Below are 24289 nucleotides of genomic sequence, written 5' to 3'. Positions count from 1 at the left end.
GGCTTTCTAGCCTGAATAAGAGTATCTATTACAGAATCTGAAAACCCACGCTTTGATAAAATCAAGCGTTCAAACTCCAAGCAGTCAGTTGGAGGAAAACCAGATTCGGATGTTCGAATGGACCCTGAATAAGAAGGTCCTGTCTCAAAGGTAGCTTCCATGGTGGAGCCGATGACACATTCACCAGGTCTGCATACCAAGTCCTGCGTGGCCACACAGGAACTATCAAGGTCACCGAAGCCCTCTCCAGATTGATCCTGGCTACCAGCCTGGGAATGAGAGGAAACGGTGGGAATACATAAGCTAGGTTGAAGATCCAAGGTGCTACTATTGTATCCAATAGAGTCGCCTTGGGATCCCTGGATTTGGACCCGTAACAAGGGACCATGAAGTTCTGACGAGAGGCCATCAGAACCAAGTCTGGAATGCCCCATAATTGAGTTATTTGGGCAAAGATTTCCAGATGGAGTTCCCACTCCCCCGGATGCTCCTCCATCGCCAGGGAACTCCTTGTTACCCCCTGATGGTTGATATATGTAACAGTCGTCATGATGACTGATTGAAACCTTATGAATTTGGCCTTTGCTAGTCGAGGCCAAGCCTTGAGAGCATTGAATATCGCTCTCAGTTCCATTATGTTTATCGGGAGAAGAGAGTCTTCCCGAAACCATAGACCCTGAGTTTTCAGGGGTTCCCAGACCGCGGCCCAGCCCACCAGACTGGCGTCGGTCGTGACAATGACCTATTCTGGTCTGCGGAAGCTCATTCCCTGTGACAGGTTGTCCAGGGTCAGCCACCAACGGAGTGAATCTCTGGTTATTTGATCTACTTGTATCGTCGGAGACAAGTCTGTATAATCCCCATTCCACTGTCTGAGCATGCCCAGGTGCAATGGTCCCCTATTACTTCCATGGACTGCGCTATGGAAGGAAGAAGAACAGAATGAAGTACCTGACAAGAGCTTAGAAGTTTTGATTTTCTGGCCTCTGTCAGAAAAACCTTCATTTCTAAGGAAACTATTATTGTTCCCAAGAAGGGAACTCTTGTTGACGGGGACAGAGAACTTTTTTCTATGTTCACTTTCCACCTGTGAGATCTGAGAAAGGCTAGGACAATGTCCGTATGAGCCCTTGCTTTTGACAGAGACGACACTTGAATCAGGATGTCGTCCAAGTAAGGTACTACTGCAATGCCCCTTGGTCTTAGCACCGCTAGAAGGGACCCTAGTACCCTTGTGAAAATCCTTGGAGCAGTGGCTAATCCGAATGGAAGTGCCACAGGTAATGCTTGTCCAGAAAGGCGAACCTTAGGAACCGAAAATGTTCCTTGTGGATAGGAATACGTAGGTACGCATCCTTTAAGTCCACCGTGGTCATGAATTGACCTTCCTGGATGGTAGGAAGGATCGTTCGAATGGTTTCCATTTTGAATGATGAAACCCTTAGAAACTTGTTTAGAATCTTGAGATCTAAAATAGGTCTGAATGTTCCCTCTTTTTTTGGGAATTATGAACAGGTTGGAGTAAAAACCCATCCCTTGTTCTCTTAATGGAACAGGATGAATCACTCCCATGCTTAACAGGTCTTCTACACAGTGTAAGAATGCCTGTTCGAAGATAATTGAGACCCGTGGAACCTTCCCCTTGGGAGTAGTTCCCTGAATTCCAGGAGATAACCTTGAGAAACTATTTCTAGCGCCCAAGGATCCTGAACATCTCTTGCCCCAGCCTGAGCAAAGAGAGAAAGTCTGCCCCCCACCAGATCCTTCCCAGATCGGGGGCCAACACTTCATGCTGTTTTGGTAGCAGTGGCAGGTGACTTGGCCTGCTTACCCTTGTTCCAGCCTTGCATCGGCCTCCAGGCTGGCTTGGTTTGAGAAGTATTACCCTCTTGCTTAGAGGGTGTAGAATTTGAGGCTGGTCCGTTTCTGCGAAAGGGACGAAAATTTGGCTTCTTTTTAGCCTTAAAAGACCTATCCAGAGGAAGGGCGTGGCCCTTTCCCCCAGTGATGTCTGAAATAATCTCTTTCAAGTCAGGGCCAAACAGTGTTTTACCCTTGAAAGGGATGTTAAGCAAAAGCGCTCTGCGCGCCACGATAGCAAACCCTGAATTATTCGCCGCTAATCTAGCTAATTGCAAAGCGGCATCTAAAATAAAAAAGAGTTAGCCAATTTAAGAGCTTGAACTCTGTCCAAAACCTCCTCGTACGAAGATTCTTTATTAAGCGACTTTTCTAGTTCTTCGAACCAGAAACACGCAGCTGTAGTGACAGGAACAATGCATGAAATTGGTTGTAGAAGGTAACCTTGCTGAACAAACATCTTTTTAAGCAAACCCTCTAACCTTTAATCCATAGGATCTTGAAAGCACAACTATCTTCTATAGGAATAGAAGTGCGTTTGTTTAGAGTAGAAACCGCCCCCTCGACCTTGGGGACTGTATGCTATAAGTCCTTTCTGGGTTCGACTATAGGAACTAATTTCTTAAATATAGGGGGAGGACAAAGGGTATGCCGGGCCTTTCCCACTCCTTATTTACTATGTCCGCCACCCGCTTGGGTATAGGAAAAACATCGGGGGGCACCGGAACCTCTAGGAACTTGTCCATCTTACCTAATTTCTCTGGAATGACCAAATTGTCACAATCATCCAGAGTAGATAATACCTCCTTAAGTAGTGCGTGGAGATGTTGAAATTTAAATTTAAAAGTTACAATATCAGGTTCTGCTTGTTGAGAAATTTTCCCTGAATCTGAAATTTCTCCCTCAGACAAAACCTCCCTCCTGGCCCCTTCAGATAGGTGTGAGGGTATGTCAGAACAGATATCATCAGCGTCCTCTTGCTCTTCAGTGTTTAAAACAGAGCAATCACGCTTTCTCTGATAAGTAGGCATTTTGGAAAAAAATGCATGCAATAGAATTATCCATTACAGCCATTAATTGTTGTATGGTAATAAGTATTGGCGCACTAGATGTACTAGGGGCCTCTTGTGTGGGCAAAACTGGTGTAGACACAGAAGGGGATGATGCAGTACCATGCTTACTCCCCTAATTAGAGGAATCATCTTGGGCAATATCATATCTATGGCATTATTATCCCTACTTTGTTTGGACATTATGACACAAATATATCACATATATTTAAATGGGGAGACACATTGGCTTTCATACATATAGAACATCGTTATCTGATGGTTCAGACATGTTAAACAGGCTTAAACTTGTCAACAAAGCACAAAAAACGTTTTACAATAAAACCGTTACTGTCCCTTTAAATTTTAAACTGAACACACTTTATTACTGAATATGTGAAAAAGTATGAAGGAATTGTTCAAATTTCACCAAAATTTCACCACAGTAACTTAAAGCCTTAAAAGTATTGCACACCAAATTTGAAAGCTTTAACCCTTAAAATAACGGAACCGGAGCCGTTTTTACATTTAACCCCTATACAGTCCCAGGTATCTGCTTTGCTGAGACCCAACCAAGCCCAGAGGGGAATACGATACCAAAAATGATGCCTTCTATAAGCTTTTTCAGTGGTTCTTAGCTCCTCACACATGCATCTGCATGCCATGCTTTCCAAAAACAACTGCGCATTAGAGGCGCGAAAATGAGGCTCTGTCTATGACTAGAAAAGGCCCCCAGTGAAAAAGGTGTCCAATACAGTGCCTGCCGTTTTTATTAAAACAATCCCCAAGATTTAACAACTATTAAAAGTAATAATCTGCCAAATATACTTAGTAAAGTAATCGTTTTAGCCCAGAAAAATGTCTACCAGTTTTTTAAGCCCTAATGAAGCCCTTTATTCTTTTACTTAAACTAAGAAAATGGCTTACCGGTTCCCATAGGGAAAATGACAGCTTCCAGCATTACCGAGTCTTGTTAGAAATGTGTCATACCTCAAGCAGCAAAAGTCTGCTCACTGTTTCCCCCAACTGAAGTTAATTCCTCTCAACAGTCCTGTGTGGAAACAGCCATCGATTTTAGTAACGGTTGCTAAAATCATTTTCCTCTTACAAACAGAAATCTTCATCTCTTTCCTGTTTCAGAGTAAATAGTACATACCAGCACTATTTTAAAATAACAAACTCTTGATTGAAGAATAAAAACTACATTTAAACACCAAAAAACTCTAAGCCATCTCCGTGGAGATGTTGCCTGTACAACGGCAAAGAGAATGACTGGGGAAGGCGGAGCCTAGGAGGGATCATGTGACCAGCTTTGCTGGGCTCTTTGCCATTTCCTGTTGGGGAGGAGAATATCCCACAAGTAAGGATGACGCCGTGGACCGGACACACCTATGTTGGAGAAAGGGCACACCAGGTCTATCCCACTCCTTGCTAATAATTTCTGTAAGCCTTTTAGGTATAGGAAAAATGTCGGTACACACCGGTACTGCATAGTATCTATCCAGCCTACATAATTTCTCTGGAATCGCAACTGTGTTACAGTCATTCAGAGCCGCTAAAACCTCCCCTAGCAATACATGGAGGTTCTCAAGCTTAAATTTAAAATTAGAGATCTCTGAATCCGGTTTCATTGAAGAAATAAACTAAGTATAAAAACACCACAGACCTCTCACAACGTCCTATCTATTAAGTTGCAAGAGAATGACTGAATATGACATGTGAGGGGAGGAGCTATGTAGCAGCTCTGCTGGGGTGATCCTCTTGCAATTTCCTGTTGGGAAGAGAATATATTCCATAAGTAATGGATGACCCGTGGACTGAATACACTTAACAAGAGAAAAGGAGAAACTATAGGGTGCCGTGGTGACTGTAGTGTATAAAGAAAAAGAAAACATTTTCAAACCTGATTAAAAAAACCAGGGCGGGCCGTGGACCGGACAAACCGTTGGAGAATGTAATTTATCAGGTAAGCATAAATTCTGTTTTCTCCAACATTGGTGTGTCCGGTCCACGGCGTCATCCATTACTTGTGGGAACCAATACCAAAGCTTTAGGACACGGATGAAGGGAGGGAGCAAATCAGGTTACCTAAACAGAAGGCACCACGGCTTGCAAAACCTTTCTCCCAAAAACAGCCTCCGAAGAAGCAAAAATATCAAATTTGTAAAATTTGGCAAAAGTGTGCAGAGAAGACCAAGTCGCTGCCTTACATATTTGATTAACAGAAGCCTCGTTCTTGAATGCCCATGTGGAAGCCACAGCCCTAGTGGAGTGAGCTGTGATTCGTTCAGGAGGCTGCCGTCCGGCAGTCTCATAAGCCAATCGGATAATGCTTTTCAGCCAGAAAGAAAGAGAGGTAGCAATAGCTTTTTGTCCTCTCCTCTTACCAGAGTAAACGACAAACAAGGATGAGGTTTGTCTAAAATTCTTTGTTGCTTCTAAATAGAACTTTAAAGCACGGACTACATCTAAATTGTGCAACAAACGTTCCTTCTTTGAAACTGGATTCGGGCACAGAGAAGGAACAACTATTTCCTGGTTAATATTCTTGTTGGAAACAACTTTTGGAAGAAAACCAGGCTTGGTACGCAAAATAACCTTATCTGAATGGAACACCAGATAGGGTGGATCACACTGCAAAGCAGATAATCCAGAAACTCTTCTAGCAGAAGAAATAGCAACCAAAAACAGAACTTTCCAAGATAGCAACTTGATATCTATGGAATGTAAGGGTTCAAACGGAACCCCCTGAAGAACTGAAAGAACTAAATTTAGACTCCAAGGAGGAGTCAAGGGTCTGTAAACAGGTTTGATTCTGACCAAAGCCTGTACAAAAGCTTGTACCTCTGGCACAGCTGCCAGTCGTTTGTATAACAAGACAGATAAAGCAGAAATCTGTCCTTTTAGAGAACTCACTGACAATCCCTTATCCAAACCTTCTTGGAGAAAGGAGAGGATCTTAGGAATTTTAATCTTACTCCAGGAGAATCCCTTGGATTCACACCAACAGATATATCTTTTCCATATTAACACCACAAACTCCTCACCATCCCCGTGGAGATGCTACTTGTTCAGAGCGGCAAGGAGAATGACTGGGGGCCGGAGCCAGAGGGGGAGCTATATGGACAGCTCTTGCTGTGTGCTCTCCTTGCCTTTCCCTGAAGGGGAGGAGAATATCCCACAAGTAATGGATGACGCCGTGGACCGGACACACCAATGTTGGAGAAACATATTATTTGAAACACCTTTCCTAAGTACTTCTATTATCACATTTTCTTTGTTTTCTTGTTATCCTTTCTTGAAAAGCAGGAAGGTAAGTTCAGGAGTGTGCACGTGTCTGCCAAACTATATGGCAGAAGAGTTGCAACAATGTTATACATTAGCAAGAGCTCTAGATGACAGCACTATTTCCGGTCATGCGCTTCAGGCATGTGCATGCTACCTAGTTCTCTCTTCAACAAAGAATAACAAAGCAAATTTGAAACCTTTTTTAAATTGTATTCTCTATTTGAATCATGTAAGATAAATTGTGGGTTTCATGTCCCTTATCATATCCCTGAATTCTGTTTTTAGCCAGAAATTTAGCTAAGCCATTTTAAAATGTATCTAAGGTATTAGCAGTCACTAGCTCCTTATGTAAGGTGTCCCACACTTTGATTGGTCTTACTGTGAATAAACTACGTTGCTGGAGACTAAATCTCATTTCCTCTAGCCTTAAAGTGAAGGTGAAGTTTGTCCAATTGCATTATCTATACTAGTCACCCTAAATAAATAGTACTTTCATCAGGTTTTTTTTTTTTTTAAACTTTCCAATTTACTTTTTTTTAATTTTTATTAGTGGGGTAAATTTGGCATACAAAGTAATAAAGCATTACACAATTGTTCTCAGAGAAAACATACTACAGAACGTATCATACAATTTACATAATGTGCATCCATGTGAAATTAACAGAGTCAATTATCAATATGGTAGAGTTATTATATTAGTGTAACTAATGCTGTATAAAGGATTAAATATGGTTACGCCGATATAAATCTTCGCCTTCCCTCTTATATAAAGTGCCTCTTTCGGACCTTAACCCATAGGAAAGATTCACTTTAACAGAAGGCTATAATATTAGAAGAGACCACTTAAGTGTGGCATACAAACAAAGCATTAAGGTATTGCACAATTGTTTACAAAGAAAACAGAATCAATTATCAACATGGCTTAGAGTTGTTAAATGAAGTAATGCTGTGTAGAAATAAAATAGTCATACCAGTATAAATCTAAGCCTTCCCTCCCATGTAAGGGGCCACTTTTGGACCCATAACCGTGGAGTAGAACTACTTTAACAGAAGGCTAACTATAGTAAAAGAGACCACTTAAGGATCTCAACAGATGTACCCCATGTTTTTGGGTTCTCAACTTGGAAAAACAGGTAATTTTAAAGAGGACACTGGCAATTAGTGTACCAACACCTGCCCTTAAATTAAAAGTTACTCAGAATGTGGGTCTAAAAGACAAAATAGTTAAGGCTCTGGAGGTCCCATCAAAAAGGTTGGATGGAAGGGGGAGGTTAACAGGAAGTGAATTAGCCAAAGGAGAGGACTTGGTGGGCTGGCTCTTGGGGTATATTGAGGACCGTTAGGACATATATGATTTAAAGGTGTACACACTAACTTTGAAGGAAAATACTCAATGAAGCAGTGTAAGTAAACAGAGTATTGGAGCACAAGATGGGCTAACACTGATAATTATGGTAAAGGTTAAAGGTGTGCAAGACATACCGAAAACTTGATTAGGTTTTAAAGCCTTAAACTGAGGGGCTTGCATGTAAGTGATCCGGACCCTCTATGTTATGAAGTAAGCCAATTTAAGGAAGATTATAAAATGAGCATTTATATATAGCGCTGGGTACAATTTAGTATAGCGTTTCACTCTTCTCCCTAAGGGGATAGCATTGGTGCAGGACCAGCCTGCGTCGAAAGCATGGCAAATGTGAGAAAGAAAAGGGAGAGTCACATCATCAACAAATAAAATATACATATCGCATTATTTACATTGTCTAATATACCTGTTTTATATAAGCCGGTCAGTTACCCCGGTCTGAGGCTAATACAAATGACAATATCAGTAGTAGAATTAACAACCTCAAGTTCGTGCCCAATAGTCCGTGTGTAGAAAGCAAGGTGTCACAGATGAAATAGTGAATGTCTAAATACGTATCTCGCTCTTTTAGTGTCAAGTTGAGCAGGCAAGTTAATAACATTCATTAGTTTTTTTAATTCGAAGTATAAAATTAGTTTTAGAGCTTTAAACTTACTTGCTTTTGAGTCATAAATTCAACCCGTCATAATTTTTTTTTTTTATTTGCAGGTCACGTTTTTTTTTCTGCCTATTGAAATCCTGGCCGTTAGGTGGCTGACAAACTATGTCATCCATCCAAGGGATGATCTGCACAGGGGTTTAGAATTTTTTTTGGGATAGCAGATTACGGCATGAGCATTGCTTAGAAGTCAATGCTGTGCGCATGCACAGTTCATTTGGATCCTCCTGACAGCGCTTTTGAGACAAGTATAGAGCGGGTGGGACCGCTCTATACGTCACTCTCTCACTAAGAAAATGAATGTGGGGAGGAGTTATTAACAGAACGGTATGTAAATATAGAACAAGATTATTTTACAATTATATAATGAATTGTAAAAATAAAGTTAGCGATTTTATTATTTAAACAAGGAAGAATTTGTTACTGTTTATAGATAGGTAAAACTTCACCTTCACTTTAAATTGTGACCTCCTGTCACAAAACAACTGCCTTGGAATAAATAGCGCTTCCGCCAACTCTGTATATGGCCCTTGAATAACCATATCACTTCCCAGACATTTTGTCGGCCTTATATGAACTTTTACTACTTCTGCAATGTCTCTTAAAATTGGTCCACAGAACTGCATTCCATACTCAAGGTGAGGTCTTACCAGGGATTTACAGCAACAGAATTATGCTCTCTTCCCTTGCATCTATGCCTCTTAATACATGCTTGTATCTTATCTGCCTTGCACTGCACACTAAATATTAGCTTATTATAAGTACAAGTAAATACTTTTCCTCCTCTGCTTTACAAAGTCTAGCCCCGTTTAAATAGCTAGCCTGCATATTTTTGCTTCCAAAAACTGACTGGGCAAGGACAATATTGTGTGCTATAGTACTACTGCACTGTGCATCGGACAAAACTGCATGATACAACCACAAACAATGTGCAAGTCAGGTCACAGTACACTTAGGGCTAGATTACAAGTGAAGCGCTAATTTAAAGGGGCAAAGTTCTGTAATTCTGGTGATAAATCTGGTCAAAATTTTCTATCATGATTTGGATAGAACATACACTTTTAAACAACTTTCCATTGTACTTCTATCATCAAATTTGCTTCATTATCTCGTTATCCTTTGCTGAAGGAGCAGCATTGCACTGCTGGCAGATAGCTGAACACATCTAGTTAGCCAATCACAAGAGTAAAACGTGTGCAGGCACCAATCAGCAGCTAGCTCCCACTAGTGTAGGATATAAGAAGTGAATTTAAAAATGTCTTAAAGGGATATGAAACCCAAATGTTTTCTTTTATGATTCAGCTAAAGCATGCAATTTTAAGCAAATTTCTATTTTACTCCCATTATCAATTTTTTCTTCATTCTCTTGGTATCTTTATATAAAAAAGCAGGAATGTAAGCTTTAGGAGACTGACCATTTTTTGTTCATCACCTGGGTAGCACTTGCTGATTGGTGACTTCATTTAGAAAGTTGCTTAAAATTGCATGCTCTATCTAAATCATGCAAGTTTAATTTAGACTTTCCTATCCCATAATATCCAGTTATATCTCTGACCTGCTAAATGAATTATTTACAGGAATGACAATTTAAAGGGACCTGAAATACTTGTCATTAAGTATACATTTTTTTTATATCCATAATGTATTTTTTATTCTTAAAAAGCAAAACCACATTTATTTTAACCCCTTAATGACAACTGACGTACCAGGTACGTCATGCATTAAAAAGCAGTTAATGACAATAGACGTACCTGGTACGTCAGTTGTCTAACAGAGTGCTGGAAGTGATCACAACCACTTCCAGCAGCTCTGAGGGTATTGCAGTGATGCCTCGATATGGAGGCATCCTGCAATACCCCTTTACAAGCTTCCGATGCAGAGAGAGCCACTCTGTGGCCCTCTCTGCACTGGTAGCGATGGTGCCGTTTGACCGGGTGGGAGGAGGGAGCGTGTGCGCGCGTGCACGATGCACGAGGGCGTGCACGTGGACGCGCGTGCACGTGCGCGTGCACACATTAGCCACACTGACACCAATGAAGTTAGGAAGGGGGAAAAAAGTTAAAAAATTTTTTTTTCCATATAAAAGGATCTGGGAGGGGGTGGGGGTATTGTGGGGGGGCTGCTACACTACAGAAATAATTAAAAATAAAAATCAAAGTTAAAAATAAAATTAAAATACTTTGGTTTGTGGGGCCAAACTGGGTACTGGCAGACAGCTGCCAGTACCCAAGATGGCGGTAATTAGGTAGGGGAGAGGGTTAGAGAGCTGGAGGGGGGGGATCAGGGAGGTTGGTGCTAAGGAAAAGGTTCATCACAACTAAAATATTTTATTATTTTTATTTAAAAAAAAAAAAAAAAACTCTTTTATTTAGTACTGGCAGACTTTCTGCCAGTACTTAAGATGGCGGGAACAATTGTGGGGTGGGGGAGGGAAGAGAGCTGTTTGGGAGGGATCAGGGGGTGGGATGTGTCAGGTGGGAGGCTGATCTCTAAAATTAACCCTGCAAGCTCCTTACAAGCTACCTAATTTAACCCCTTCACTGCTGGGCATAATTCACGTGTGGTGCGCAGCAGCATTTAGCGGCCTTCTAATTACCAAAAAGCAACGCCAAAGCCATATAAGTCTGCTATTTCTGAACAAAGGGGATCCCAGAGAAGCTTTTACAACAATTTCTGCCATAATAACACAAGCTGTTTGTAAATAATTTCAGTGAGAAACCTAAAATTGTGAAAAATGTAAAGTTTTTTTTTTATTTGCTCGCATTTGGCGGTGAAATGGTGGCATAAAATATACCAAAATGGATCAATACTTGGGGTTGTCTACTACACTACACTAAAGCTAAAATTAACACTACAAGCTCCCTAATTAACCCCTTCACTCCTGGACATAAAACACGTGTGGTGCGCAGCGGCATTTAGCGGCCTTCTAATTACCAAAACGCAACCACAAAGCCATATAAGTCTCTTATTTCTGAAAAAGGGGATCCCAGAGAAGAATTTACAACCATTTGTGCCATAATTGCAGAAGCTGTTAATAAATAATTTCAGTGGGAAACCTAAAGTTTGTGACAAAATTTGTGAAAAAGTGAACTTTTTTTTTTTTATCGCATTTGGCGGTGAAATGGTGGCATGAAATATACCAAAATGGGCCTAGATCAATACTTTGGGATGTCTTCTAAAACAAAATATATACATGTCAAGGGATATTCAGGTATTCCTGACAGATATCAGGGTTCCAAAGTAACTAGCGCTAATTTTGAAAAAAAGTGGTTTGGAAATAGTAAAGTGCTACTTGTATTTATTGCCCCATAAATTGCAAAAAAAGCAAAGAACGTGCAAACATTGGGTATTTCTAAACTCAGGACAAAATTTATAAACTATTTAGCATCAGTGTTTTTTGGTGATTGTAGATGTGTAACAGATTTTGGGGGTCAAAGTTAGAAAAAGTGTTTTTTTTTCCATTTTTTCCTCATATTTTATCATTTTTTTTTAGTAAATTATAAGATATGATGAAAATAATGGTATCTTTAGAAAGTCCATTTAATGGCGAGAAAAACGGTATATAATATGTGTGGGTACAGTAAACGAGTAAGAGGAAAATTACAGCTAAACGCAAACACTTCAGAAATGTAAAAATAGCCATTGTCATTAAGGGTAAGAAAATTGAAAAATGGTCCGGTCATTAAGGGGTTAATATAAATATATTATCCTACCTGTTAATTTATTATTTTAAATTCATCCTTCAGCACAGCAAATTCATCCTTCAGCACAGCATCCGTGTAAACCATGGGGAAAGTAATGTGCACTAAACCGGAAGTCATATTTCATATTGCTGTGAGCGAGGATGGATGCGCTCTCCAGCATAAGCAAAGACACAATTCATTGTATTCTTTTCCTAGCGGTTGCTGCCATCGTTATTAAATGTAAGCAAAGTACTTCAATAACACATTAGATCGATGCCAAGCCGATCCTCCTAACACAGATGTCAAGTAAATAGCTACACTGATACTATGAAGCTCGCTCACACAGTTGCCGAGAGCGAGCTTCATAGATTCAGTGGAGACTATTTATTTTAGTAAGCATGCGCATTAGTGGTTGCAGGAGTGCGGGTCACATGATTCTTCATCATAGTGTAACGTACGTTACAATATGGTGGCGCTCACCACATTTTGTAGGCAGTGGTTTCCTGGCGATATTATAAAGCTTACAAATATGCATAGGAAGCTGAGATCACAAAACGATCTGTATAAACATATAAATGATTAAGTAATATGCTAAAAACAAAGCATGATTACTAAATATATTAGGTGTTTAATGTCCCTTTAAATATATTTGAAACCACAACACTGAGCAACAAAACTGATAGGTTTCCTTAAATGTCTTTATGAATAACAATATAAACACAATATAAAAAACAAGCTGTATAAAAATGCATATCGACTTACAGTACAGCATTTGTAAAGGGAGATAGCAGGGTAATATACCCCCTCAAAGACATCTTTAAACGCCACACCTTGACAGATTCCATTCTTATAGAAAATTATCTGTAAACAAAGCACAAAAATTACAATTATAATTATTATATCACACCAATGAAAAATTAAAAATGATGCTTACCTGATCATTTCATTTTCTTCTATTGGCAGTGAGAGTCCACAAGAACATTCATAACCTATGGGAAACACTATTCCAGGCCACCAGAAGAAGAAGCAAGACACCCCAAACAAGACTAAAAATATCACTCCAATTTCCTCTTTCCTTCAGTAGTTCAGCCGAGGATAAGGAAAAGTGAAGAGATAAAAGCGGTACAGAGGTGCATAAAACGACTGCCACCACTACACATTTAACAATCCAGCGGGGTCATGGACTCTCACTGCCAAGAAGGTAATGAAATTATCAGGTAAGTATAATTTCTATTTTCTATTGGCAGTGAGTCCACGAGAACATTCATAACCTATGGGAAACTAATATACAAGCTGTGTAGTTCACAAATTATCAGGAGGGTACTAGGCACCACCGCTTGTAGAACCCTAATCGCAAAAGATGCCTATTCTGAAGCAAAAACATCAAATTTGTAGAACTTTGTAAAAGTGTGTTATGAAGACCACGTTGCAGCTTTGAAGATCTGCTTAACTGAAGTCTCATTCTTGAAGCTCCAAGTAGTAGACACAGCAGGAGTAGAATGTGCCATGATTCTTGCTGGGGGCTCCTCACCTGCCTCCTTGTAGGCCGTACTGATCAGACTTCTCAGCCAAAAGGAAATAGTAACAGCTGAGGCCTTTTGCCCCTTGCGCTTCACGGTATACAGGATGAATAAGGAAGATTAACAAAACTCCTTAGTTGTCAGGGTGCCAGGAATCAGACTGAGACGAGAAGTGCAAAAATAATCACACCTTTATTAATAGCAAAAAATGATAAAAAGTCCACAAGTCAAATAACAAGCCAGGAGTCAAAACCAGAGCTGGTAGTCAGACGAGCCGAGTCAGGAGCCAAAGCGAATAGTCAGACAAGCCGGAATCAGGAACAAGGAAAAAGCAGAGTCAAGAACAAGCCAGGGATCAAGAACCAGGAAGAACGTCAGGCAGCCAGTTAATACACAGGAACTCTCACAAACAGGTCTGAGACAACGCAAAGCATACTGAACAAAGGCCCTTTAAATAATAAGTGATGACATCACAATTCTGAGACTGCATCCTGTCTCACATGGATGATGCACACCAGTCTGGCCATAAAAGGAAGTGCAGGAAATGAGCAGCATCCCCCACAATGCATAGTCAGGAAGAGAGTTGAGTAAAATGGCTACCAGCAGCAAATGGTAAACACAACAGGGAGAAAACCCTGACATTAGTGGCGTAAAGGTAAAACTTCAACACTGACCACGTCCAAATTGTGTAACAGTCTCTACTTGGAGAAAGACGGATTAGGACAAATAGAAGAAACCACAAACTCCTGAGTGATGTTACAAGTAATCACCACTTTGGGTAGAAAGCCTGGTTGAGTCTTCAACACAGCTTTATCCTGATGGATCACCAGAAACGGAGGATCACACATCAAAGCTGAAAGCTCTGACACTCTGCGATCAGAGGAAACACCTAAAAAAAAAAGACCAGCTACAAGTGAGCAACTTGATATCAACAGAATGTAGAGGCTTGAACTGAGCCCTCTGAAGAAACTTAAAGGGACAGTCAATACCAGAATTGTTGTTGTTATATAAAATGGATAATCCCATAAATTACCCATTCCCCAGTTTTGCCCAACCAACTCAGTTAAAATAATATAACTTTTTACCTCTGTGATTACCTTGTATCTAAGTCTTTGCAGGCTGCCCCCTTATTTCAGTTCTTTTGACATACTTACATTAGCCATTTAGCCAATCAGTGCTCACTCCTCGGTAAATTGGCGTGCATGAGCTCAATGTTATCTATATGAAACACATGAACTAATGCCCTCTAGTGGTAAAAAACTTTCAAAATGCATTTAGAGGCGGCCTTCAAGGTCTAAGAAATTAGCATATGAACCTTCTAGGTTTAGCTTTCAACTAAGAAAACCAAGAGAACAGAGCAAAATTGGTAATAAATTGGAAAGTTGTTTGAGTCTGTTTAAGTATAATAGTTAGCCAACCAAGTTAATTTATAAATTGTTTGCTATGCAAGGGTTGCATTTTATTTTATATATATATATATATATATATATATATACATATACATATATATATATATATATATATATATATATATATATATATATATTTATTTTTTGTTTTTGTTTCCTGTGTGGGCAATTAGGGGTTGGATTATTTTTCACCTGTTTGGGCCTACCTAGACTATAAATTTAGCACAGTAACTCATGGAGCTTGCTCTTTAAGGGTTTGCTGCATCGATTCTCTGTTAAAGTAAGATTGTCTGTAAGTATAATAGTTAGCTATCCAAGGTAGTTAGGAAAACAAGGGTTTGGAGTAACCAAGGGGAAATATAATTATCTTATACTTTTAAGTTAAACATTTTAGTAAGTATGTGTGAGAATCTCATTCAGCTTGCCATATGTTTGCATCACTGGAGCAGCCACTTCAGGGATTATATGTTTGTGGCAAGTGTGAGCATATTGTCTCTTTAGAAACTCATATTGGAGTTCTGGAGGAACGAATTGCAACACTGCATGAAATTCAGACACTTAAAAGGGAAATGGATAGGACAGAGCTGGTTGTTAATGGTTCTATCAGTGGGAATGGGGAGGATTCAGATGAGGAGACTCCAGGATCTAGCTGGGTCACAGTCAGAGGGCGAGGTAAAGGTAAGTGGAAGAGACAGGCCAGTTCTGAGCTGGTACACCCCAACAGATTTCCCAGATTAAGTGAAGATGTCGGGGATATCAGTTCAGGGGTGGCAGTGTCAGAGAGGGTTGTGTTGCCTAGTATAGTGAACAGTTCTTTAGCTGTGGAAGAGGAGTATACTATGGTGGGCAGTCCTTCAGACATGGTAGAGGGGCATACTATAGTTAACAGTTCTTCAGTCATGGAAGAGGGGCTGGTATTAGGAAGGTTGATAGGGTAATTTGTCATCCAGACCCTTTAAATAGAACAGTTTGCTGTCTTCCAGGGACTCGTGTTAGGCATATTGTGGAGCGTATTGATAGATTGTTAGAGGGATATGGGTCTGATCCTGCAGTCATGGCACATATTGGTACTAATGAAGGAATCAGCGGGAGATGGAGAGTCCTAAAAAATGACTTCAGGGAGTTAGGTAGCAAGCTTAAAGCAAGGACCTCCAAAGTAATATTTTCGGAGATATTACTAGTGCCGTGTGCTAATTCAGTAAGGCAGAAGGAGCTAAGGTCTGTTAATTCATGGTTTAAGACATGGTGTAAAAATGAGGGGTTTGACTTTTTAGAGCACTGGGTATACTTAGATTTTGCAAAGGTGTTTGATACAGTGCCACATGAGAGATTAATGCACAAAATGAAGTGACTGGGAATAGCTGAAAATGTTAGCTCATGGATAAATAAATGGATAAAAGATAGGGAGCAACGAGTAGTAGTAAATGGATCATACTCAGATTGGACAAAGATAATCAGTGGAGTCCCCCAGGGATCAGTACTGGCCCTGTTCTTTTTAATATTTTTTTTTAATGACTTGGAGCAAAGATTAAATAGCGACATGCAGATGATACTAAGGTCAGAGCAGGCTGAACATTCGTTACAAAAGGACCTGCAAAAATTAGAAGTATGGGCAGGTAAATGGAAAATGAGATTTAATATGGGAAAATGCAAGGTTCTACATTTTGGAAGTAAAAATAAGTAGGCAGCGTATTATTTAAATGGGAAAAGACTTAGCCAAACACAGGAGGAAAGGGATTTGGGGGTAGTAATAGATGACAAGCTCAAGATGGGTCAGCGGCTTCAAAGTCTAATAAGATACTAGCATGTATTAATAGAGGCATTGATTCAAGGGAGGAAAGCATAATTCTGTCACTATATAAAGCCCTAGTAAGACCTCACCTTGACTATGAGTGCAGTTCTGGGAACCGATCGCAAAAAAAGATATTGCAGAACTAGAAAAAATTCAGAGAAGCGCCACAAAGCTAATAAGGGGATTGGAGAATTTAAACTATGAGGAGAGGCTAGCCAAACTGGGTCTGTTGGATGACATGATTACTTTTTATAAATATATTCAAGGCCCATATACAGAGATGGCAGAAGCTCTGTTTATTCCAAGAAAATTGTTTGTGACAAGAGGTCACAATTTAAGGTTGGAGGAAAGGAGATTTAATCTCCTGCAACGGAAACTTTTTTTACTGTAAGAGCAATAAAATTGTGGAACTCATTACCAAAGGAGGTGGTGAATGCCAATACCCTAGATACATTTAAAAATTGGTTGGATACATTTCTGTCTATAAATAAAATTCATAGATATGATTGCTAGTATTAAATGGGTCACCTTTTAGTGGGATTATTTAAGTTTAACTGGAGCTTTTTGTAAGTATTTTAGATTTGTATAGGTTGAACTCGATGGACTTCAGTCTTTTTTTAACCTCATCTACTATGTTACATGCCTTATTTGAATCATGAAAGTTTTTTTGGACTTGACTATGAACTAAATTTAGGCTCCACGGAGGAGCAACAGGTTTGAAAACAGGTCTAATTCTGGCCAGAGCCTGAACGAACTCTTTAATATCTGACAAACTATCACTTCTTGTGAAACAAAACTAAAAAACTGGTAAAGGAACGGTCCCTGAGTTAGAAGATCCTGACGAAGAGGTAACCGCCAAGGTGTAGCAGACGATATGCTCGCTAGGTCTGCATACCAGGTCCTGCTTGATCCGAGCAACCACACGGGGCAGAACAATCAGTGGGAACAGGTAAACCAAGTTGAAGTGTCATGGAACTGCTACATTGTCCACTTACTCCACCTGAGGATCCTTGGACCTCGATCCATACCTCAGGAGCTTGGCATTGAAGCGGGAAGCCATTAGATCTATATTTGAACACCCCATCTGCGAGTGAATTCCAGAAAAAAACTCAAAATTCCCTGAGTTAAGGGTCTGCCTGCTCAGAAAATCAGTTTCCCAATTCTCCACACTTGGAATGTGGATAGCTGAAACTTGACTTATTTTTCTCAGACCACGGCAAAATTCGGGACACCTCCTGCATCGCCAGATAGGTCCGTGTGCCTCCCTGATGGTTGATGTAGGCCACAGTCGGGATGTTGTCTAACTGAAATCGGATATACCAGGCGGAACCCTATTGAGGACATGCTAGCAGCACATTGTAATTAGCCCTCAATTCCAGAATGTTGATGTTCTTGGGGCTATCAGGGAAACCCACACTGCCCCACAGCAGGACAGATTATTACCCGGGGGGGGGGGCGAAGGTCGTCCCGAGGAGAACTGGAGATGGTAATTGCCACCATGCAGACTCCCTCTCATCTGGGCATACAGATAGATGATCTGAGACAGGTCTGAATGATCTCCATTGTACTGTCTAAGCATCCAATGCTGCAACCATGAGACCTACCACTTCCATGCATTGTTCTACTGAATGATGGACGTTGGACTCATGCAGGTGACATGCCCTCTGAAGCTTCTCCCTGCGCTGCTCTGTGAGGTAGATATGCATACTGACATAGTCTATGATTGTTCGCAGGATGTTTACTCTCGTACCTGGGATGAGAGAGCTCTTTTCTACGTTGACCTTCCAACTATGCGCCTGAAGACACAAGAGTAACCTCTGAGTGTGGTCCTGAGCAATGTTCCCTCTAAGGACAGTTTTGTGTGCAGCCCAGCAGTGAAACAGTTAACAAGAAAACCATACCTTGCCATCTGCATTGTGCAGTGTTTGCTAATTGCAGGGTGTGGTTACCTAATTAACTGTTTCACTGCTGGGCCGCACACAAAACTGGCCTTAGAGGGAACACTGGTCCTGAGCCACTGGAAAAGGAGCTTGAACCAGAATGTCATCCAGGTAAGGGTCCACTGCAATCCCCTGCAGATGAACCAGAGCCAGGAAAACTCCCAGCACCATGGTGAACACTTGTGGTGCTGTAGCCAGCCCAATTTGAACTTCAACAAACTGGTAGTGCTTATCCAAGAAGGCAAATCGAAGGAAATGATGATGAACTCTTCGGATCGGAATATGAAGGTAAGCGTCCTTTAGATCTATGGTGGACATAAATTGACCCTCAATTACTCTGTACTTGTGGAGGATAGATCTTATTGTTTCCATCTTGAAAGTGGGAACCCTTCAAGTCTAAAAAAGGGCAGAATGTGCCCTCCTTCTTGGGATCCACAAAGAGGTTGGAGCAAAACCCTTTCCCTCTTTCTGCTGGGAGACCTGGAACTACTTACTATGCCCATGGCAAGGAGGTAGTCCACACAGAAGAGCAATGCTGATCTTTTTGCAGGGTTGACAATAACAAGAGGTCCCTCAGGGGCTGAGAACGAAAGCGTATTCTGTATACCTGGCAAATGATGTCCAAAACCCAAGGGTCCTCAGCGGATTGAGACCATTCCCTCTGAAACAGAGAAAGTCTGCCCCCCCAAGACCTGGACCCAGGTTGGGGGCGAACAAGTCATGTTGACTTATTGTCCTGGAAACTCTTCTTGGGCGGTTTATTATTCCACTCTTGGATGGGCTTTCAGTTGGCCCAAAGAGATTCCGTATTAGGTGTCTCCGCACCCCGGACTCTTGTTCGAATGAAAGGAATGGAAATGTTCCACTGAATCTTGTGGTAGGAAAGCTCTCTTGCCTCCCTTAACTGTAGCAATAAGAGAGTCCAGTCCCTGACCAAATAGAGACGTGCCCTTAAAGGACAAGAATGAAAGCAGAGACTCACATATGTTGTCCGCAGACCACGATTTAAACCACAAGGCCCTCCTAGCCAGAACGGCAAAGCTAGCATTCTTAGCATTGATGCAAATAATTTGTAGAATAGTATCCCTGATAAAAGCATTTGCCAGTTTCAAGGATTGAATATGATCCTGAATCTCCTCCAGAGGAGTTTCCACTGTAGTCAGTTCTGCTAGGAATTCCCACCAGAACTTGGCTGCTCCAGTGACAGCAGATATTCTCACTGCTGAGTGAAACAGGGCACCAGATTTGAGAAACAATCACCTGAGATATTGCTCAAGTGGGACAGTAGTGCGCTTGGCCAATGTGGAGATGGCACCATCCAAACGTCCGCATGGTTAGCTGGAATTAGAAACTCTCTTAAAACCCGCCGAAGGATTAAAGGGAATCCCCCGGCTTTTCCCATTCCTTAGAGATTATTATAGCAATAACTGAGGGCACCCGAAAGACCTCCGGGGCCCTAGATCTGGGTCTAAACACTGATTCCAGTTTCTGAACCTGGTCCTCCTCTGCGGGCTTAGCCACCAAAACTCCCAGGGTAGACAGAACCTTCTTTAACAGGAGCTGAAGCTGCTCTGCTTTGAGTCTAATCATCCCTTCCTCAGAGTCCTCTTCTGACTCAGAAAGAAATTTCTCCTTCAAAGCTAACTAAGGGAACATCCTTAGAAGGCTGCCCAAAACTATTGGTCGTGGCTGCCGTATTGGGGCTTTATGTCTGAGAACAATGCTTAATCTTTCTCTTCCTCTTACCTGTCTACCTTCAGGGCAGCAGACACAGCTGCTTCTATATGGGCTGTAAGGTCATCAGGTCCACCTTAGCCGGAGCTGAGACACTTTCCGCACTACACTCTGGGGCAAAAAAAGTCACACGCAATGGCTGCTGTTCAGGGATGTCTGCATCAGCAGAGGCCTGAGAAGCCGTAGTAGGGCCTGCTAGAGACAGGACATATAGGGGCTCCTCTGTGGTCTGAATGCTTGGGCTTCCTGAGTGAGACGTCAGGACATATGTTAGGCAATAATTACAGAACTGTGCTGGAGAGTTCACAGTGGTTAATTTGCAAAGCATACATTTACTATTGTCAATGGAAGTCTCCTCTAGACGACTCTCATAGAGTTGTCCATTGCGATAGGGACAATATATTTGAATACAGAGCAGGGTATTTATGTCCCAAGCTCAAAATAACTGTCCCCTTGTAAGCCCTGTTTAGGGCATCTTACCCACTCAGGACCAGCCAAACCGCGTTGCTACTTCTCTCCCACAGGACTACAGCATAGTGGATCTCAAGCGGAAATAACGTGAAAATGCCCTAGAGCGGGAAAAAGTCACCACTCACTGCTGCGGCCTGTAATAAAACATAGCCAAAGCAATATATAGAGAACATATATTGCTTGCCACTGTCCTGCCATTAACAAGCCCAGGTGCAGGCCTCACAGCCCCCCGACACTGGATGGCGTTCCTGTCCAACAAACGAATGTCTGTCACAAGGTGTAGAAATGTGCACAAGACACATATCCTAGTGCAGGAACAAGACCTTTCCCACCTCTTTATTAGACAAAATGTCATGAAAGAGGGGAAAACTTATCATACGTCTATAATTTAGTGTGAAATGCACCACGTTATAAGACAGGGGATTTAGGTTAAACTGGAAAGAGGCATGGGGAACCCAGCGTCAACCAGTACAATATATACCAATACTCCATCGAGATTTATATGGATATATTATCCCTGGCTCACTGAGCCAATCCATGTTAAACTTCATCTTTTCTTAAAAAAGACCACTCTCTGTCTACCTCCATGATACGAGGCAAAAAACTTACTGGAGGGTTGGGGAAGTTTAGGGGTATTTATAGTCTTGTTTGGGGTTGTCATTGCCTCCTCCTGGTGGCTAGGAATAGTATTTCCCATAGTTAATTAATGTTCTCGTGGACTCTCACTGCCAATTGAAGGAAATATATATATATATATAAAAACACAAACACACACATTTTCTTATTCTTTTTTCCTGTTTGAATATGTCTTTGATTTAGTTTATTAATTATTTACCTATATGTAAAGGTGAGCTTGAGTGAATGCAATAGACCAAGCTTATTCAGGTTTCCATCATGCAATCAGTGGTTAACCAATGAGAACACAGCACCAGGTATTTATTTTAACTAGCACTCATTGTTTTAGCTAAATCTATGATTAAGGCCACTAGCCGAAACATGTCAGACTAAGACAATTGCTTTTTGCAATCAGCTGCATGTTGCAGCATTTCCTTTTAACTTTTGTTGAATAAAATTTTGGACCTTTTAAATGAAGTGCTGGCTGTCTTATATAATCTCTCTCTCTCTATATATATATATTTTTATTATTCTTTATTTATAAAGCGCCAACATGGGTACAAAGATAAAAGTACAGTACAATACAATATAAAAAAGACACCAGACAAAGTTTAACAGACAAATACAGGGGAATTGAGATATACAATCTAGATGATGTGTATATATATATATATATATATATATATATATATATATATATATACACACACACATACACACACACATATATATATATATATATACACATATATATATATATATATATATATATATATATATATATACACATACATACACACACACACATTGTGAGGAACCAGATATCTGGTGGAGTCATCAACAGATACTGGATATAAGAGTCTTACCAATAAAAGAAACATTATTTATAAAAAAAATCTTCAGTAATATTTCTTGGATTACAGATTATTATTTTTTTATAAAAACATAATTTATGTAAGAACTTACCTGATAAATTAATTTCTTTCATATTAGCAAGAGTCCGTGAGCTAGTGACGTATGGGATATATAATCCTACCAGGAGGGGCAAAGTTTCCCAAACCTCAAAATGCCTATAAATACACCCCTCAACACACCCACAATTCAGTTTAACGAATAGCCAAGTAGGTGATAAAGAAAGGAGTAAAAAACATCAAAAAAAGGAATTTGGAAATAATTGTGCTTTATACAAAAAATCATAACCATAAAAAAGGTGGGTCGCATCGACTCTTGCCAATATGAAAGAAATTAATTTATCAGGTAAGTTCTTACATAAATTAGGTTTTCTTTCATGTAATTGGCAAGAGTCCATGAGCTAGTGACGTATGGGATAGCAATACCCAAGATGTGGAACTCCACAGAAGAGTTACTAGAGAGGGAGGGATAAACATAATAGCCATTTTCCGCTGAAAAAATGACTCCACAACCCAAAATAAGTTTATTCTCATAAATGAAAAAACTTAAACATAAGCAGGGGAATCAAACTGAAACAGCTGCCTGAAAAACTTTTCTACAAAAAACTGCATCCGAAGAAGCAAATACATCAAAACGGTAGAATTTAGTAAATGTATGCAAAGAAGACCAAGTTGCTGCTTTGCAAATCTGTTAAACTGAAGCTTCATTCTTAAAAGCCCACAAAGTGGAGACTGATTTAGTAGAATGAGCTGTAATTCTCTGAGGCGGGGCGTGACCCGACTCCAAATAAGCCTGATGAATCAAAAGCTTTAACCAAGATGCCAAGGAAATGGCAGAAGCCTTCTGACCTTTCCTAGAATCAGAAAAGACAACAGATAGACTAGAAGTCTTCCTGAAATCTTTAGTAGCTTCAACATTATATTTCAAAGCTCTTACAACATCCAAAGAATGTAAGGATCTCTCCAAAGAATTCTTAGGATTAGGACACAAAGAAGGAACAACAATTTCTCTATTAATGTTGTTAGAATTCACAACCTTAGGAAGAAATTTAAATGAAGTCCGCAAAACTGTCTTATCCTGATGGAAAATCAGAAAAGGAGACTCACAAGAAAGAGCAGATAATTCGGACACTCTTCTAGCAGAAGAGATGGCTAAAAGGAACAACACTTTCCAAGAAAGTAGTTTAATGTCCAAAGAATGCATAGGCTCAAACGGAGGAGCCTGGAAAGCCTTCAAAACCAAATTAAGACTCCAAGGAGGAGAGATTGATTTAATGACAGGCTTGATACGGACCAAAGCCTGTACAAAACAGTGAATATCAGGAAGCTTAGCAATCTTTATGTGAAATAAAACAACTTATAAAGCAAATTTATCAATTTCCTCATATGCCAGTTTCAGGAATGGGAAAAAAATGCAAACAGCATAGCCCTCTGACATTTAAAAAAAGGCAAGAGGCATATAGGAATGGGGTTTTAAATAATGAAATTATTTAGCGCCAAGTATGACGCACAACGCAAAATTACATTTTTTGGGCGCTAACACCACTGGGAAATGACACACTCGCCTCATTGCAGACGCAACCTTGCGTAAGGAAACTCAGCATCAACTAAGACGCCGGAAATGACGAATTTGCATCACTGGACGAACCTTCGCAACAAAAAACATAATTTATGCTTACCTGATAAATTCCTTTCTTCTGTTGTGTGATCAGTCCACGGGTCATCATTACTTCTGGGATATTATCTGCTCCCCTACAGGAAGTGCAAGAGGATTCACCCAGCAGAGTTGCTATATAGCTCCTCCCCTCTACGTCACCTCCAGTCATTCGACCAAAGACCAACGAGAAAGGAGAAACCAAGGGTGTAGTGGTGACTGAATTATAATTTAAAAAATATTTACCTGCCTTAAAAAAACAGGGCGGGCCGTGGACTGATCACACAACAGAAGAAAGGAATTTATCAGGTAAGCATAAATTATGTTTTCTTCTGTTATGTG

At 40.4% G+C, this 24289-nt stretch overlaps 1 protein-coding gene across 1 annotated transcript in view; it reads right to left on the bottom strand.

Annotated features, from left to right (window-relative positions):
• Positions 1-24289, bottom strand: part of ASH2L (ASH2 like, histone lysine methyltransferase complex subunit) — a 579627-nt gene that overhangs the window by 100519 nt on the left and 454819 nt on the right. The window contains exon 17 of the mRNA XM_053719418.1: positions 12664-12762. Within this exon, the coding sequence (XP_053575393.1) occupies positions 12664-12762 (99 nt within the window). The remainder of the gene's footprint in view (positions 1-12663; positions 12763-24289) is intronic.

This window comes from Bombina bombina, chromosome 6, assembly GCF_027579735.1.
Source record: "Bombina bombina isolate aBomBom1 chromosome 6, aBomBom1.pri, whole genome shotgun sequence".
In the NCBI taxonomy this organism is placed as follows: domain Eukaryota; kingdom Metazoa; phylum Chordata; class Amphibia; order Anura; family Bombinatoridae; genus Bombina; species Bombina bombina.
This window is presented reverse-complemented; position numbering and strand designations above follow the sequence as displayed.